General features: G+C 40.7%; 1 protein-coding gene across 3 annotated transcripts in view; it reads left to right on the top strand.

Annotated features, from left to right (window-relative positions):
• The window catches only part of NME7 (NME/NM23 family member 7), a 95,034-nt gene that overhangs the window by 18,256 nt on the left and 60,470 nt on the right, over nucleotides 1-16,308 (top strand). For all 3 annotated transcript variants that reach the window (XM_040594048.1, XM_040594047.1, XM_040594049.1), the window contains exons 2-5: nucleotides 451-558; nucleotides 4,052-4,218; nucleotides 11,426-11,536; nucleotides 15,198-15,248. In XM_040594048.1, coding sequence (XP_040449982.1) covers nucleotides 451-558; nucleotides 4,052-4,218; nucleotides 11,426-11,536; nucleotides 15,198-15,248 — 437 coding nt within the window. The remainder of the gene's footprint in view (nucleotides 1-450; nucleotides 559-4,051; nucleotides 4,219-11,425; nucleotides 11,537-15,197; nucleotides 15,249-16,308) is intronic.

Here is a 16,308-nt window from a genome sequence, read left to right on the forward strand (position 1 = left end):
AACAGGAGTTCAGATATGACTGCTCAGGAAGATGATGGTGTTTTCTTGTAGGATGTGTAGAAAATGTATTAAGGGTCTATAACGTAATTGTGAGCTAACACAAACTTTTTAATAAATGGAAGTAAATAAAATACTTTCAAAAAATTAAGAAGTCTAACAGCAACTTCTACAACAGTCCATGTTTCATGACTGATGAAATCAGAATAAGTTTTGAGATTGCCTGCAAAACTGCCATGCTGTTTCCACCATACTTGATAGTTAACAAGTGAGAATATGTCACCAGCTGTGGTAAGCAGAAGATGATATGCAGAGTGTGCAAGTGCATTTACTAGTGATTTTTTTTTTACTTTTCTGATAACAAATAGAAGGAATTCTTTTATTTGTGTGTTTTTACATATAAAACATGTATGCTTTCTGTAATAGCCGTTTCCCTCCTTTTCTTTTTTCCAGAGTCAAGATGACAGATTTGCTTTCACTGCTGAATGGTATGACCCAAATGCTTCGCTCTTTCGGCGTTATGAACTTCTGTATTATCCAAAAGATGGATCAGTTGAAATGGTAAGAATAAAAGAAAAAAAATCTATTGTAAGTGTAATATGCAATTAAACAGTTTGTAAAATGGCAAGCCACTGCCTATTCCTACTAATTTTCCATGTAAGGAAAATGTAATTTAAGACGTATCTTGCTCAGTTTCTAAAACTAAAAGAAAAGCAAAAATACAAGTTCACAGTGAGGCATGTGGAAGAGCTTCCATGTTTTTTTTTTTTTCTTCTTCTTAAGGCTTGCTTTGGTGTAGAGAGATTCATTTTCACAAATCTGTTTTCATTCAATCTCTACTTTAGTTTCAGAATTGAAACTCTGCAACACAGACCTACTGCTTGAGAAATATAAATTGAAGCTGATTCCAAACAGGGAAATAAGCTTTAGCAAGAACTCCAGTAGTCTCTGAAGAGTAAAATTTAAAGAGTCTTATCAAATTAGAGGAAAGGGTAAATTGCTGTTAATCTGGTTTTAATGAAAGGAAGGACATTTCAGACAGTGCATCTAAATTTTTCCATCAGTGGTGCTTACACAGCCTTTCTTACTTGCAGTTTATTCAACTAATCCCCATTGTTTATTGACAGCAGGTTAAAGCAAGCATTTTGGAGTAGCAGGCATGTATAAGAAAGGTAATATGTACTGTACAGATAATAAACCAACCAATGCTTTGTGCTTCCCTTTAGGAATGAGTGAATGGTTTGGACTAGTCCTTTCCAATTTTTAATGAAGACCTAAGGGTCTTGAGAACAGCCTAGATCTGGTTAATCACATTTGGTAATTTCATTATCAAATTCTAGTTTTTCTGCTATAAATATCAAATGCAGAAATAAGAAAGCTAGTGTAGTGTGACTTTTCCTACCCAAACTACTGCTCGCTGAAACCATGGTACCCAATGATGTGAGGAGATGTACTTTGCACTTTTTACTGATAGTCTCTTTAAACAAACTCTATCATGATGTTGTCTCTTTTAAATTACTTCTCTGTATGATGTCTGTGTGTGCACAGTTGTCAAAATGTGAGGATTTTTATTTTTTATTTCTCAGAGACAGTTTAGCTAATCAGTCAGGAGCCGTAATAATCTTCCTACACATCTGTGTGTAGGCTGGCAAAATTGTTGTTCATTTCACCTAAATGTCTCAAAACCAAGAGTGTTCAAGGTGTTCTTGAGCTTCTTAATGCATTCAGCATCAAACATGTGTGGCTTGGTAGACTTTTGCATTTTGCTAATCTGCTCTTAAGATAGTATGGTGTGTATACAGTCATGAGTCTGTATGGACTGTGAGTGATCATGATAGGAGTTAAAAAAGCGAAAATGCATGTAACACCTCCATAGAAAGCATATCTCAAAATCACTTTTGGGGGTGAGTTTTTAGACAGAGAATAAATGTAGAATTCTCTTCTGGATTTTTTTTTTTTATCTGCACAATTTGGTGATTCTTTCTTTATTACTGCTTAATTCTTCTATATCTTTTGGTATCTTCCTAAGGAGATGACAGCCCTCTCTTACCTGTAATGTATCTGAGGAGAAGGGAGGTAATGAATATGAATCAGTTTCTCCCTGCTTATGAGAAAGATGTTTCATCCTCTTTCCCACCTCCCTGACAATAGATGTCCTTTATCATGCAGCTCAGCTCAGTGTAGAGCAGAGCTGCTGAAGGCTTGTGTTATGTGAAGTCCTCAGCTTTCCTTTTCTTTCTTAGTCCTTCATGTCTTGATTCCTGTGAAAAAAAATGACAGTGGGAATAACGAGACAAGTTTCTGGCTTCCTTTGCAGCTGGAAGAAGACAGCATAGGTTTTTGTCCAAGAACAGCAAGCAGCTTTTACGATCAAACTGGATCTCTTGACAGAGGTGTCCCATTCTCTGAATTTTCCACTGTTAATAACTTTCATGGGGAATTTTTAAAGCCTGAACAACTTTTCTTTCTACAGGAGATATCCTAAAAAGAGAGAAGAAATCTTTATAGAGGGTAGATTCTTAGCAGAGAACTATTTTGTTTTGTGTAATTTATTTCTATGTGTACACGGGCAGGAGGGGAACAGTCCAAACAGTCTTACATTTCTTCTGCTGTGGCTTATCATTGGCTTTATAAAAAGGTCTTTTAAACAGATCAAAAATTACAGTCTAAAGAAGAATTCTTTAACACAGGTTGATGCCTTCCCTCCCCCCCCCCCCCCCCCCCCCCCCCCACTTACCTTTTGCCTGAGAAAAGAGAAACAGCTCAGGGTGCCTTTCTAGCAACTGTTAATGAAATAACCAAGGAAATGTTCAGATTCTTAGTCAAGATACTGAAGAATTTGTATATGGTCAAGACAGTTAATAGGCTTTCTGGCAGAGTCTAGGAAAAAACAAGTAGCTGAATTCAAGTGATTTTTAAAAATTTTTTTCCAGCATGTTGTCATTTCATTCCCCACTGCGCTTGAATAGGGGACACTTAGTAGGAGCATGTATGAGGGACGGAAGACATTTCAGCAGGGAACGATTCTTCCTTATAATCCTGCCTCAGCAGAAGGAATCATCAAAATAATTTATAATCTCTGATCTGCAAAGTTTTGGTTATTCTGGAAAAACTTACAATTCTTCTAGCTTTCTAACAGGACAGAAGCGTAGTCACACATTTCAGAACATGGAGGAGTATGTACTTTTGGTCTTAATTTTTTTTTCCCTCCATAATTTGTGGGAATGATGTCTGTTCTTTTAATGCTATTCTAGTCTATATGCCATTGCAATGGAGGACCATACATGTAATTCAAGACAGAGAAGAGAAAGTCTGGCCTGAGGAGGAAAAAACTCTTCCTTTCATAGGATTCCACTTCCCCAGGAAACTGAAAGCTTCTGTAGTATCTGCATGCAGTGAAGAAACCGTTGAGCAGGTTGCCTTTTGTGCTTTGCCAGCCCACCCAGAATACTACACATTTATGTCTTGCTTCTTGCTTGGAATAATGATATATAGCTGAATTGTCTTGACAGGTTTTTGAGCTTGCAGCTCTAGGCAGTGAGAACGTCTCAACCTAGTGTTGCAATCATCCATCCGTCCCTAATTCTGAGTCTCATGCAGTCAAATAAAGCGTAGTGTCACTGGAACGATGCCCTGAAGAGGAGACCTGCCGCAGTGTGTATCTTGATCGTTCCTGGTGTGAGCCATTGGTCTGTGAAACAGCGTAGATCTGCTAGGTGGAACTCTCAGTGAGACTGGGCAGAGGTATCCGCTAGGCACCTGACCCATTTATCACAGCTTGAATTACCACAAGCAAATGATAAAATAAAAAATGCAAAGATAGCTGTCAGCCTCAGACTGTTTAAATGGAATAAATTTGTAATTGCGGTTTAGTCTGCTGAGCTTTCCTGGTACACCTGTAAGTTCAAAGGGTTAGGAATTAAATTAATTTATTGATCAGATTCAATCCCCACAGTGCTATGGACATTTCTGGAAGCAGAGTAAAAATTATATTGCGTTTTCCTACAGCTTAAAACTCTTGCTATGGTAGATTTTAATCTTCTTTTCTCTGCAGTATGATGTGAAGAACCGTCGCACCTTTCTGAAGCGCACCAAATATGAGAGCTTACATCTTGAGGATTTATTTGTGGGCAACAAAATTACTGTTTTTTCCCGTCATCTATCCTTAGTGGACTATGGGGATCAATATACAGCCCGCAAGCTGGGGAGCCGCAAAGAGAGGTAAGAAAGCACATTTTTTTTAAATCTCCCTTTGTGGCTGGGGTTGCAAAGCAGTTGTTCTTTGCTGGAAATGAGATAAGTTTTCTGTACTATGGGAGAGGAGGAGATAGTGACAAGTTTGTGTGCAATCTGAAGTCCCTTGGCATACTGATGTCTGGTTGGAAGCTAAGTGGCCCCTGCTTGTGGGCAAACCCATGACTGCTATTGTTACCTGATAAATCTTCAGGGCCAGCTTCTCCATGGTGTCAGCCGCTGCCTCCTCTAGTTTTCTTGGGAGAGAAGAGAGGGAGGAGGAAAACAGGGGGTCCTGTTACTCCCTGTGGGCAGGCAGCAGTAGGATTCTTGTGATTTGTGGATTCTTTTTGGGATGGAATTGATATGGTAACCCTGATGTCTGCTGGGCTCAAAAGGCTTGGATCCTGTGAAACTAGCACCTGTCTCTCTGGGATTTGTGCAGAAACCTAGTGCCTTACCAGTCAGATGTACTCTGTGTTAGTAACTGAAAACAGTAGGAACAGGAGTCAGAGAGGCCCGTTCCCACTCTACATTGTTTATCCCATTGTGGAGGATTTTTTCTGAGGATTTTTTCAGCACCTCCTAAATTCTGTGTGCATTTGGACAGGAAGTATAGAGTGAAAATATCCATAAAACCTATAAGCTTGTTTGTTAAGACAAGCTTCATTTATAATGAAGATAAGACTAATCATCTCTGTTTGATTGAAAGGCTTGCTTTGGAAAAGACTTTGAGCCCATCCAAGAGCAAAAATATCAGGACAGACTTAGTAAAATGACAATAAGATTAATATACAAGGAATTAACTTCCTCCAAGCTCAAGATCAGTGCATCCCCATGAGTAGGAAATCAAGCAAAGGGGGCAGGAGGTCTGCATGGATGAGCCACAAGCTTCTGGCAAACCTCAAACAGAAGAAGGAAATTTATGGAATGTGGAAAAAGGGACAGGCCACTTGAGAGGAATAAAGGGATGTTGTCAGAAAGTGCAGGGATGCAATGAGGAAGGCCAAGGTCTGTTTGGAATTACATGTGATGAGGGAGGTCAGGGGCAACAAGAAGGGCTTCTTCAAGTACATCAGCAGGAAAAGGATGACTAGAGAAAATGTGGGCCTGTTACTGAGTGAGGTGGGTGCCCTGGTGATGAAGGACACAGAGAAGATGGAGTTACTGAATGCCTTCTTTGCTTCAGTCTTTACTGCTATGGCCGCCCTCTGGTTTCCCAGACCTTGTAGGCAAGAGAGGATGTCTGGAGAAAGGAAGACTTTCCCTTGGTCAAGGAGGATCACATTAGAGATCACTTAAGCAAATCCAGAAATCCATGGGCCCCGATGGGATGCACCCCAAAGTGCTGAGTGAGCTGGCAGATGTTATTGCCAAACCACTCTCCATCATCTTTGAAAGGTCATGGAGAACAGGAGAGATGCCTGAGGACTGCAAAAGGCAGTGTTACTCCGGTCTTCAAAAACAGCAAGGAGGACCCAGGAAACTACAGGCCAGTCAGCCTCACCTCCATCCCTGGAAAGGTGATGGAACAGCTCATCCTGGAGGTCATCTCTAAGCATGTGGAGGACAAGAAGGTTATCAGGAGTAGTCAACATGGATTCACCAAGGGGAAATCACGCTTGATGAACCTGATAGCCTTCTATGATGGGATGACTGGCTGGGTAGAGGAGGAGAGAGCAGTGGCTGTTGTCTACCCTGACCTCAGCGAGGCTTCTGACACTGTCTCCCGTAACACCCCCACAGGTAAGCGCAGGCAGCGTGGGGTAGATGAGCAGACAGTGAGGTGGGCTGAGAACTGGCTGAATGGCAGAGCTCAGAGGGTTGTGATCAACAGCGCAGTCTGGCTGGGGCCGGTAGCTACTGGTGTTCCCCAGGGGTCAGTACTGGGTCCAGTCCTGTTCAACTTCTTCATCAGTGTCCTGGATGAAGGGACTGGGCACACCCTCAGCAAGTTTGCCGGTGATGCCAAGCTGGGAGGAGTGGCTGACACACCAGGAGGCTGCGCTGCCTTCAGTGAGACCTGGGCAGGCTGGAGGGCTGGGCACAGAGGAACCTGGTGAAGCTCAACACAGGTCCTGCCCCTGGGGGGGAACAACCCCACGCACCAGGACAGGCTGGGGCTGGCCTGCTGGGGGGCGGCTCTGCGGAGAAGGACCTGGGAGTCCTGGTGGGCAGCAAGTTGCCCACGGCCCAGCAGTGTGTCCTGGTGGCCAGGGAGGACAATGGGATCCCAGGGTGCGTTAGGAGGAACGTGGCCAGCAGGTCAGGGCAGGTGATCCTGCCCCTCTGCTCTGCCCTGGTGAGGCTGCATCTGGAGTGCTGTGTCCAGCCCTGGGCTCCCCAGTTCGAGAGAGACAGGGAACTACTGGAGAGGGTCCAGCGGAGGGCTACAAAGCTGACTCAGGGGACTGGAACATCTCCCTTGGGAGGAAAGGCTGAGAGAGCTGGGCCTGTTCAGCCTGGAGAAGAGATGACAGAGGGGATCTTCCCAATGTCTACAAATACTTGACCTGCAGGTGAGTGTCAGGAGGATGGGGCCAGGCCACTTTCAGTAGTGCCTAGTGACAGAAGGGGCAACGGGCACAAACTAAACCACAAGAAGTTCCATCTGCATATGAGGAAGAACTTTACTTTGAGGGTGACAGAGCACGGAACAGGCTGCCCAGAGAGGCTGTGGAGTCTCCTTCTCTGGAGACATTCAAAACCTGCCTAGATGTGATTCTGTGCAACCTGCTGTAGGTGACCCTGCTTTATCAGGGGGCTGGACTAGATGATCTCCAGAGGTGTATTCCAGCCCTGACCATTCTGTCATTCTGTGTGAATTTAATTCTGATTTGACTGCAGTGCAGGTAATCTCTGAATTTGCAGATGAATAAATTTTGATAATTTTCTTTGCTTTTTTTGAAAAGAACACAGAATATTTTCTTAGGTATGATGTCTTAGTGAGTCCTATTCATCTACTTCCTTGCTCCCTCCTGCTAACTGGGCTTATTTTCAAATTTTTTTGGAGAATGCATAACCAGACATACTGGAAGAGTTGCAAGCTTTAGCACACATCTTTATCTTAACCTCATGAAAGTGTTGCTGTGGAAATAACTGCCAGAATCTTTTCAGAAGTAGTTCTCCTGGTACTTCTTCTCCAAGGTAGGGTTGGGCGTGGTGGAAGAGTAGCAAAAGAAGTGGAGAACAGCAGAGCATGGCTTCTGTATCCGTGGCTGTTTCTCTCCGTTCCTCAGTGGAGCCTTGGTTAGATTACATCTGTCTTGGTTATGGGGTTTGTATCAATTGAACTTTTTATAGTTGTGTATTTCATGCTCTGCCTAAGCTAGCATAAGCCTTGGTGCTGATGCAGTTATACCAAGAAAAGGCAGTGTATGATAAAATTACATTTTCTCCTTCTTGTAACCATAGTTGCTGTCTATAGAGCAGCACCATGGTTGTGTTAACGATGTGGTCTTGGGAGGGGGTGAATTTTTGTGCTGCTCTACAAAAGGAAGGAAGGGAATTTATGACATGTCAGCTGTTTGGAAAACATTTTAGGAATGTCAGCTCAAAGATAACATAGATATGCAAGTGGTGTTGCATATTCAGAATATTCAGAATAGAAAGGAACACAGTGAAAGGTGCCTTAAACAGGCAAGAGATCCTCAAAATACAGTTTCTTCACAGAAGCTTTCACTGGGTAAACAGGGTCATATTAGAAGAGTCCTTGGGCAAAACAGTTGCAGATGAGGTATTTGTCTTTTTGGCCTCTTCCTAGCAGATTTTACAGCAGTTATTAGTTTAATAGATACATATTGCAGAAATCTTACTGTGATAATTCCTAAAATAATCTGTTGTTGGGATTCTATTAATAATAATATAAGGATGCTGTACAGGGCAGAATGTTTCTCCATCTTTTTCTTGCCTTTGTGCTATCAGCACAGGACTATCAGCAGTTCAGTTTCACTTTGGAAATACATTCTTTGGTCACTGAATATGTATGCAGACAGGCTCAGCAAAGGCCTCTGAGGAAGGCTGAGAAATGTATATAAAAAATCTTGGATGTTTTGAATTAGGGATCTTTGTTTTTGTCAGTAAAACAAGTGGATATGACTCTAGATACATGAGGTACAAAATAGATGTGTAAAAAAAGGCTAGATTTGCACAAGCCCTTTCTAGAATTAGGCTAAAATTACTAAGACATTTCTATGGAGTTTCATTTTCTACACATACTTTTCTTAAGTCTTGGGTCAATTTTTAGAGACAGCCATATTTGAGAGTTCTTCCCTGCTCCCCTCCCAGCGTATCATAAGGAAACTGTCACAGTGACTAAAATGGTAAAGTAAGCATGTGCTTACTTAGAGTGTACCACTTAAGGAATCACTGGCATGAGATGGATTTCTGTGTCACTAGTCTTTCATTTATGATCCTGGGTGATTGTAACCTAAGGGAAACATTTGTCTGACTAGGTTGTCCAGTCTAAATAAGCTATACTTAAAAGTTGGTCAGTGTCACTGGTTTTGAAAATGGTAATAGAATGCTTGTGTCTCAACCAGAAATATTTGAATTCTTTTTTGATTAGGGTATGATATTCTTATGCTTCTGGTCATTGATATAATTGGTGTTTCTTCCCCTGCAAGACATAAGCTGCTGTACATGCAACAGTCCTATTATTAGAAGTAAGTAGATTTCAAAAGCATAGCCACAGCATAGTTTGTACACCGCTCCTTTGATCGGTTCCCGTCTTGTATTGTTTCAGTATTCATTGCAGTACTGTTGTACAGTCCCTCTGAAAATGTAAGCAAATGAGCTTAATTTTCATATTCTCCTTTGTTCCTAGACATAAAACCATTTCAAAATGTACTTTGCAGACTGTATCGTGTCAAACCACAAAAAACATATTCCTCATTAAAACTAAAAATGGAGCACATGAATCAAAATGCAATTTCAGAAAGTCTTCAGCATCCTGAATTATACTTTTCTTATCCTGCATACCTCTGAGAAGCTAACACTGAAATGTTCAAGTTTATATATCAGTGTTACAGAAATGATGCTATAAGAGTTGCTCATTGTATTTGTACATTTGTATTAGTGTCTTTTGGATAAATTGCTTCGCAATGCAGTATTTCATCACATGTTGGTAGGAATCACAGTTTTACTAGAAAGCTTGAAATTAGAAGAGTAAGGGACAACATTTCTAGCATTAGTGGTCTGCTTCAAGTAGCCTGTGTAATTACATAGATTCAAAAAAGTATTCCCCAAGGAAATGCAAATGGCACTGGAGATCTCATTCCAGTGGTTTGATCCTTACTGTTCATGGTAAATGACAGAGTTGAGGACCTCTTATGCCAGGATGCAGGTCATGCATTGTGTGACAAGGTGGGTACATGTCAGTGGTCAAGCACGTGGCTGCTCCCCCTCATGTGCCTTGATGCACATGGCACACCCTGTCATATGATAAATAATAATCACAAAATGAGGTGGAGCTGTGAAATCCTTGGGGAAGAGGGGAACAGGCTGTGGGTCATAGGCTGCATGGAGTATGCTGGCAAACACTGTGAATGTTGGCCAGAGGTCAGCCTTTCCTGATCTGAAGATAGAGCTCAATCAACTTCAGTTTGCACTGCAGTGGACTGAAGCATAGGCTTGGTTGACTACTCTCATGCAGTTTCTGGCTACACCCTTAGTCCATCAGTCTTTTTGTCATATTTCCCAACCGATCTAGGCCTAAGCTGGTCTGTGTGTATGAGCTTCCTGACATTTGAGTAAATCTGTTTCTGAGCTCTGAAGGTCATCTATGTCTCTCCCTTAGTTTCAGATGAAATGTCACATATGTTCAAATCTTCCTCTTTACATTTTCTGGTCCCAACACCTCCCTTCCTTTAGATTTGCTGTGAAATAGATAGTCTGTTCCCAAAGCGTCTGTCAATCTGGGGTCACTTAAGGTTCAAAGTAAATGTAGTGGAAGTTCATCCATCTCCTGTAACCTGAGCATATTTGCCCTGGCTAGAATATATCTCTGCTAACCTAAAGGCTGCTTTCCATGCTCTGCTGGTATATAAAATGAGAATTTTGCAATTATTTGCCCTTCATTTAGGGAAGTACTGCAATAAAAAATTCTATCTTGGGTAGCCTTCATTATTGGAAACTGTGTAAAAGATGGAAAGAGCTCTTTAGGTTTGTCAGAGACGTGGAGTTTCTGAGATACAGGGTTGAATAAATCTGTTGATTTGTAAGCTGAGCAAATTTGAAGTTGACTCACCACAAGATGAATGCAAATAGAAAATGCCATTTTACAGACCTTTTTGTGCTTGTTATTTTTGATTAATAATACGTTTAGTGCTGATGGTGTACTTGGTGCTATGCAAAGCATACTAATAAAACAGTCCTGGCCTTGGGGATGTGCAGTATAAAAAGATAATTATTGAGAAGACAAGATGTAGTTAGAAACAAAGATGTGGAGAAGAGTGTAGAGATTTTTGGATTGGTCTCACTTAGAATATAGCTGTCAGTATAAGAGACATAATACCTCCTCTGCCAACCTTTTATTGTGTCTATTAACAATGTCAGCTATTCGGCATGCAAATTGTATACCATAAAGTGTTTGTACTATACCAAGTGCAAGGACTTTCTTCTCACTGAGGCCCCCAAGTATTTTAAAAGTAATAATAAAACAATTATTTCATTTTGAGTTTTGTGGAAGAGGCACGTGTTTAAGTAGTATTTCTAAATAGGGAATTTTAACAGCTTCATTTTTATGTATATAATGATCAGCCTTAGGAAAAAAAGGAACTGAGCAAGCATAGGGAGACACTGACAAATCAGTTGTGTTATAACCCAGAGCTGTGAGTGAGGAGCTGTAGAGATATACACTAGCTGAGGAAGAAGTGGTCAGATTATTTGCTTTGAGAGTGAAGGGAGAAGCCAGTGAATAATGACTGCTGGTGGAACACTGCAGGCTGACTTGGGTTAGAAACTGAGGAAATTGTAATGTGCAAAGCTCGTTCTTATCAGAATAATGTCTTGTGCAGGCATTCAAGACCAGCATGGAAATTGATGAGACACTGGGACTTGGATGTTTGACTGTGGCAGAATTTCTCTCTTTGATGTGATGTTTTTTTGTCTGAATATAAACTCAACATGCATGCCAAATCCTCTAAGGAAAGTAGTGTTGGCTGTATCTCTCTACTTTTTTTTTTTGTTTCCCCAGAACTCTGGCTTTGATTAAACCTGATGCAGTGCCCAAGATTGGAGAATTAATTGATATCATTATTAATGCAGGATTTACAATAACTAAGGCCAAAATGATGGTGCTTTCAAGGTAAGGAATTTTTAAGGTTAGCTCTGTTGTATCTGAATGTTATTTTTGCAGTTAGGAACATTCTCTAAAGCTATCCTGTGTTGTTCCACACATCAAATCCATTCCAGTGAGTAATATAGGGAAGACTCATCAGTTTCATAATCATGTAGGTTTCTGAAAGCATGTAGAGAATTAAGCTAAGTATTAAAAAGTTATGTGCAAATGAATACGGGTGATTATAATCTAATGTCTCTGTACAAGGTGACTACCATACCTTTAGCAATTCAGAAGTGTTTACTACTGACATGCCTTTATGTTTTCATCTCATAGCTTCCTGATACAAACTATATTGCTGGCTGTAACAGTGTTGCCTTTAAAGTAGTTGTTTGTTTGCCCTCAGTAAACCTGTTTTCTTAATCTGTGCTCTTGGAACCCAAACTTGTTTGCTTTTTAATCACTGGAAGGCCCAGCCAAAGCAAGTGATCTGATGTTGTTGCAGGGTTGGACAGGTTTTACTCATGCATCTTCCTAATCTCCCCCAGCCTTTACTGTTCTCCACTTACGAGCCACAAGATTTTAAATAAAGGCATGATGCTGCAGAGGAAAGAAAACAATTAATTTACTCTAGAAGACTCCCCTCAAACTTACTGCACTATTTCTCCATTGCTGCTTTGTCAAACCTGTTCATATAGAAATGTCTTTGAAAAGAAAAGCTATCTGTCTACATAATACTATTTTTATGTGTTCTTATGGTTTCTGTGTGAGGTCAAGAACAATTTTTCCCTACCTCAAAACCTTTTTGGCTTTCTGACATATTGTAAAACAACTATGTGACTTCTTCCTCTCGTCTCTGCATTCATCTGCTGCAATGTTTAATGATACCCGTCCCAGTTGCTCCCTCAAACAACTTCAGTTCATGAGTTCACTCAGGTTTCTAATGCTGATTTATAATTCACAGCATCTTTCAAGCCAGCTTTTTTTGGCTTGCTGCCCTGTAGTCTGATAGATTTGATCCTGAAGTGTTTGGTTGGGTGGTTCTTTATTTCAGTGTCTGTCTGAGAACTTGAAGAACTGTTGGGCCAAGTCACATACTACTTTAGAGTTGACTCGCACTGAAGGGAAGAAGCTTTGAGATTTGAACTTCTGTTGCATATTATTACATAAAATTTGCTGCGTGTCTTGTATAATTGAAAATGATTATTAATAAGCACAAGATTGCACTGTGATACTGAATATATTTAAAATAATGTATTGAATATTTGTGGTTTCTCTGCATACTATATAATCTGTTTCTTGGGACTGTGCCATTTTAAAATAATAGAAATATGGCTTTGCCAACGTCTTCTACCCTTAGATCTCTGCAGGCACATGTGTTCAAACCAGCATCATCATCTACTGCTTCCCTTAAAGGCATTATTACTGACATTTGTCTGGCAGTCACTGTTCAGTAGATTCATGCCTTCTGTAAAATTGTAGCCAAGATACAGAAGTGAGGGCAGGCACCTGCTTTGATAGGTTAGCTCTAGTCTCTTCATTTAATCATATATCAGTTCAGTTTGTTATTCCCAGATGAACACTGTTTTCCATTCTTTAAAAGCAGAGAACTAATGAGAAAGTTGCAATGAAAGAGGAACTAAGTTGGACAGCACAACTGCAGTTTTATATTTATTGCAATAGGAATTCTTAACTGAATAGTAGAGCTCAATTTACTTCAGAAATGCATCCCTCAAATATTTCTTTGCATTCAGAAATTACAATACTTAATCTGTTTGCATACCTTTTTCATAATTGCTTTTCAGAATTATTTGGTGAATTAGTTTCACAACAGGATTTTCTGATGAGATAGTGAATTGTAAGCAAAAACTTAAGGCTGTTTGTAGAGTGTCGGTTTGAAGCTTGAGATTGCAAGAGTTCCTGTGACTAGGATGATTTTTTAAATCATGTTTTTCCCTTTGTTATGAAATGGAAGGAAACCATATTAGCTGTATGGTCAATGAAAAACTTTTGAATTTTGAATGGCTCATACTTAGACTGGACTGAAAGCAACAAACCAGGAATTATTCAGTTCCAATGAGCAGATGGTCATTTTGATAAAAAAAGCTGGAGAAAGCTGTGACTGCTCAAATATTTGTCAAGCTTAGAAAAATTAAATTCTTCTGAGGTTCTTCTTGAGGTTATTGCTTTCCTCTGGCAGTATTTGGCTTACATCTGGACTGCAAATAGAAGAGAGATGTGAAAACTTCCATTGCAGAGGACCGAACTGTGCCTTTGTTCATTCTTGGAATCTGTAATTTAAAAAACATGCAGGTAATTTCTTTCAGTAAAGAGAATTGCTCAAAGTGAGCAGAATTATGGAGACCAGAAAAAATCAGAAAGCTTTCTGCAGGTAAAAACACTTTTCCTTGTGGGAATCTTTTAGTCTCCCTGCAGCTCTGCTTTGATTATGAACTTTGTAGCCAGACTGGGGTGAGCTATATTGCTTCCTTTCACCTGTCAGTCATCCTGAAGAGCTTGTTCTCTACAAATTACAGCTTCAGAAAGTGGTACACACCAGGATTTGGAGCAAGCCAGGATCAAGCCTGCGCTTCTGAACTGGAATTTCAAAGCTGCAAATTAACAGGGATAGGCTTGAAAATCTCCATGGATTTTTCTAGTTGTTGCCATGCAGAAAAAGCAGTGCAGTCAGCAAAAGTTACACATGAGAAGCAGCCTGAGAAAAAGCAGAGAGTGGGTTGACTGGCTGCAGGAGGTGAAAAGCCACAGAATGGTATACCTACCAGTGGGTGGATGGTGAGTCTGCACCATGGTCCCTGGAACTGGTCTAGCTGGGTTGCTGAGCCCTGTGCTGCTAGCAGCGTGGCTTTAGCAATGCAGAGCTTGGAGAGGGCCACTGCCCTGTCTGAAAAAGTAACAGCTGTGGTACAGACATGCTGTGTATGCCTGGTGGCTTTTATTTGCCTGGCAATGTAAGGAGTCGCCCTCATTGCAGAAATCCCATTGCTTTGGGAGAAAGCAGTGTATAGTAACTGCTGTGTTCCCCGAGGGAAAGTGCAGGACCAAATTGAGTTTTCAAGTGGAAAAGTGTGGAAGAAAGCAAGTTTTAATTTGGAGGGCATTGTGGTGCCTGTGTGACTAGAAACATTTGAGGATACTGAATAGAAACCAGGTTATGCAATATTCTGTTGTGCACCAGTTTAATCAAACATAAGCCTTGATAAGGAAATAAGTCCCAGTGAAGCAGATAAGTTGTTCGTTTATGCTTTTAAACCAAACTTCATTAACCAGTATACACACTGAAACAGAGATGAAGGATGAAAACAGTGTAACAGTGAATGGCTCAGCAAGAAGGTGACTGCTACATTTATTTCTCAGCTTGAGAATGTGGGGACCATCAATGACCCTGAAAGTCCATGCTACAGGTTTCAGTAATTACCTCCTTCCCAGAGCAGGAGCCTAAGGAGGAGTCCAGCTACAAGTTATGCATGTAACCACACAAAATATGACAGAAAGTTAAATGTAGTTTCTGTTATTGGTCATGAAACACCCCACAAGCTGTCCAGCTTGGGAAGACATTACCTGTAGAATCATGTTGATGAATGATGGTTTGTGGTTTTCAGGAGAGTTTTGTATATATATGTATGTATACCTATATATTTATATCTATGTCTTTTTACTTTTCCAGAAAAGAAGCAGCTGACTTTTATGTAGACCATCAATCAAAACCTTTTTATAAGTAGGTATATCAATTTCAGCTTGACATGTAATAAACTTATTTATTGAATGCACAGCATTTATTTACTATATTTGGTACTGTAGGACCATGGGAAAATCAGAACTTAGCTGTGTGGAGCCCTTTGCACAGTATGCATCCTGTTCATCTTTCTCCAGGGACAGATCTTTATTGCAGCTCTTCAGGGTTTTAACTTGCACTCTTTACAGCCTGATGATATCAGGGCAATTTCTTTGGTCTTTCTGAAGTGAAAATGCTCCTAGTAAGGTGAAACTTCAAAGCCAAGGGAAGGAGCATCTTCAGGATCAGGGTGGAGCTTGCAGGTAGTGAGAATTAGGGGGGAACACTTAGCTGTGAGAATTGATTTGGAAGCAAGTACCCCAAATCCTAAGTAACTGAAAGGATAGTGCATGGAGCAGTTGTTTACTGTACTGCTACCCTTGGGCAAATTGTCAAACTTCCCTGATGCTGGATTGCTCCACCTAACATGAAAAACTTTTGTCTTTCTGTAACTGACCAGATTGATGGTTATGACCCACCCACAGGTAGTGTCATTTTTACTTTGCCTGAAGGTGTCAACAAACAACTTTTCCTCCCTCTGGATTTGGTGGTCTGCCTCTTTTAGGAAGAGGGTGCAGATCTCCCTTGTATTTTTCAGCCATGTTGGAACTTCAGTTTGCACTGACTTGGTTGAAAGACCTGTTTTTAGTACAGTCACAAAGTGCTTGAGTATTAGGATCTGCCAGCTGCTCTCCTGTAACAGCAACTGATTTATTGTGGGTGCAAACCAAAGCCTTTCACGGAGACATGGCCCCAGGCTGTGTCTGGCCACGGAGATCAGAGGATGATTTAGAATTGCCTTTTCTTTGCTGAGTAAGCCTGCTTGATTATGTTGATAAATAAGCAAGAATTTTACCTGTAGTGTTATTTCACAGATGTCTATCTACACCAATGGTAATTATCTGGGGAGCTGTAGCTTTTGTCCATTGTGATGTGCCTGTCTCCCATCCTACAGTCCTATTGGCCCCATCTTCTGTATGGGATTTTTCTCTAAATTAGAAGC

Source organism: Falco naumanni, chromosome 5 (assembly GCF_017639655.2).
Source record: "Falco naumanni isolate bFalNau1 chromosome 5, bFalNau1.pat, whole genome shotgun sequence".
In the NCBI taxonomy this organism is placed as follows: Eukaryota; Metazoa; Chordata; class Aves; order Falconiformes; family Falconidae; genus Falco; species Falco naumanni.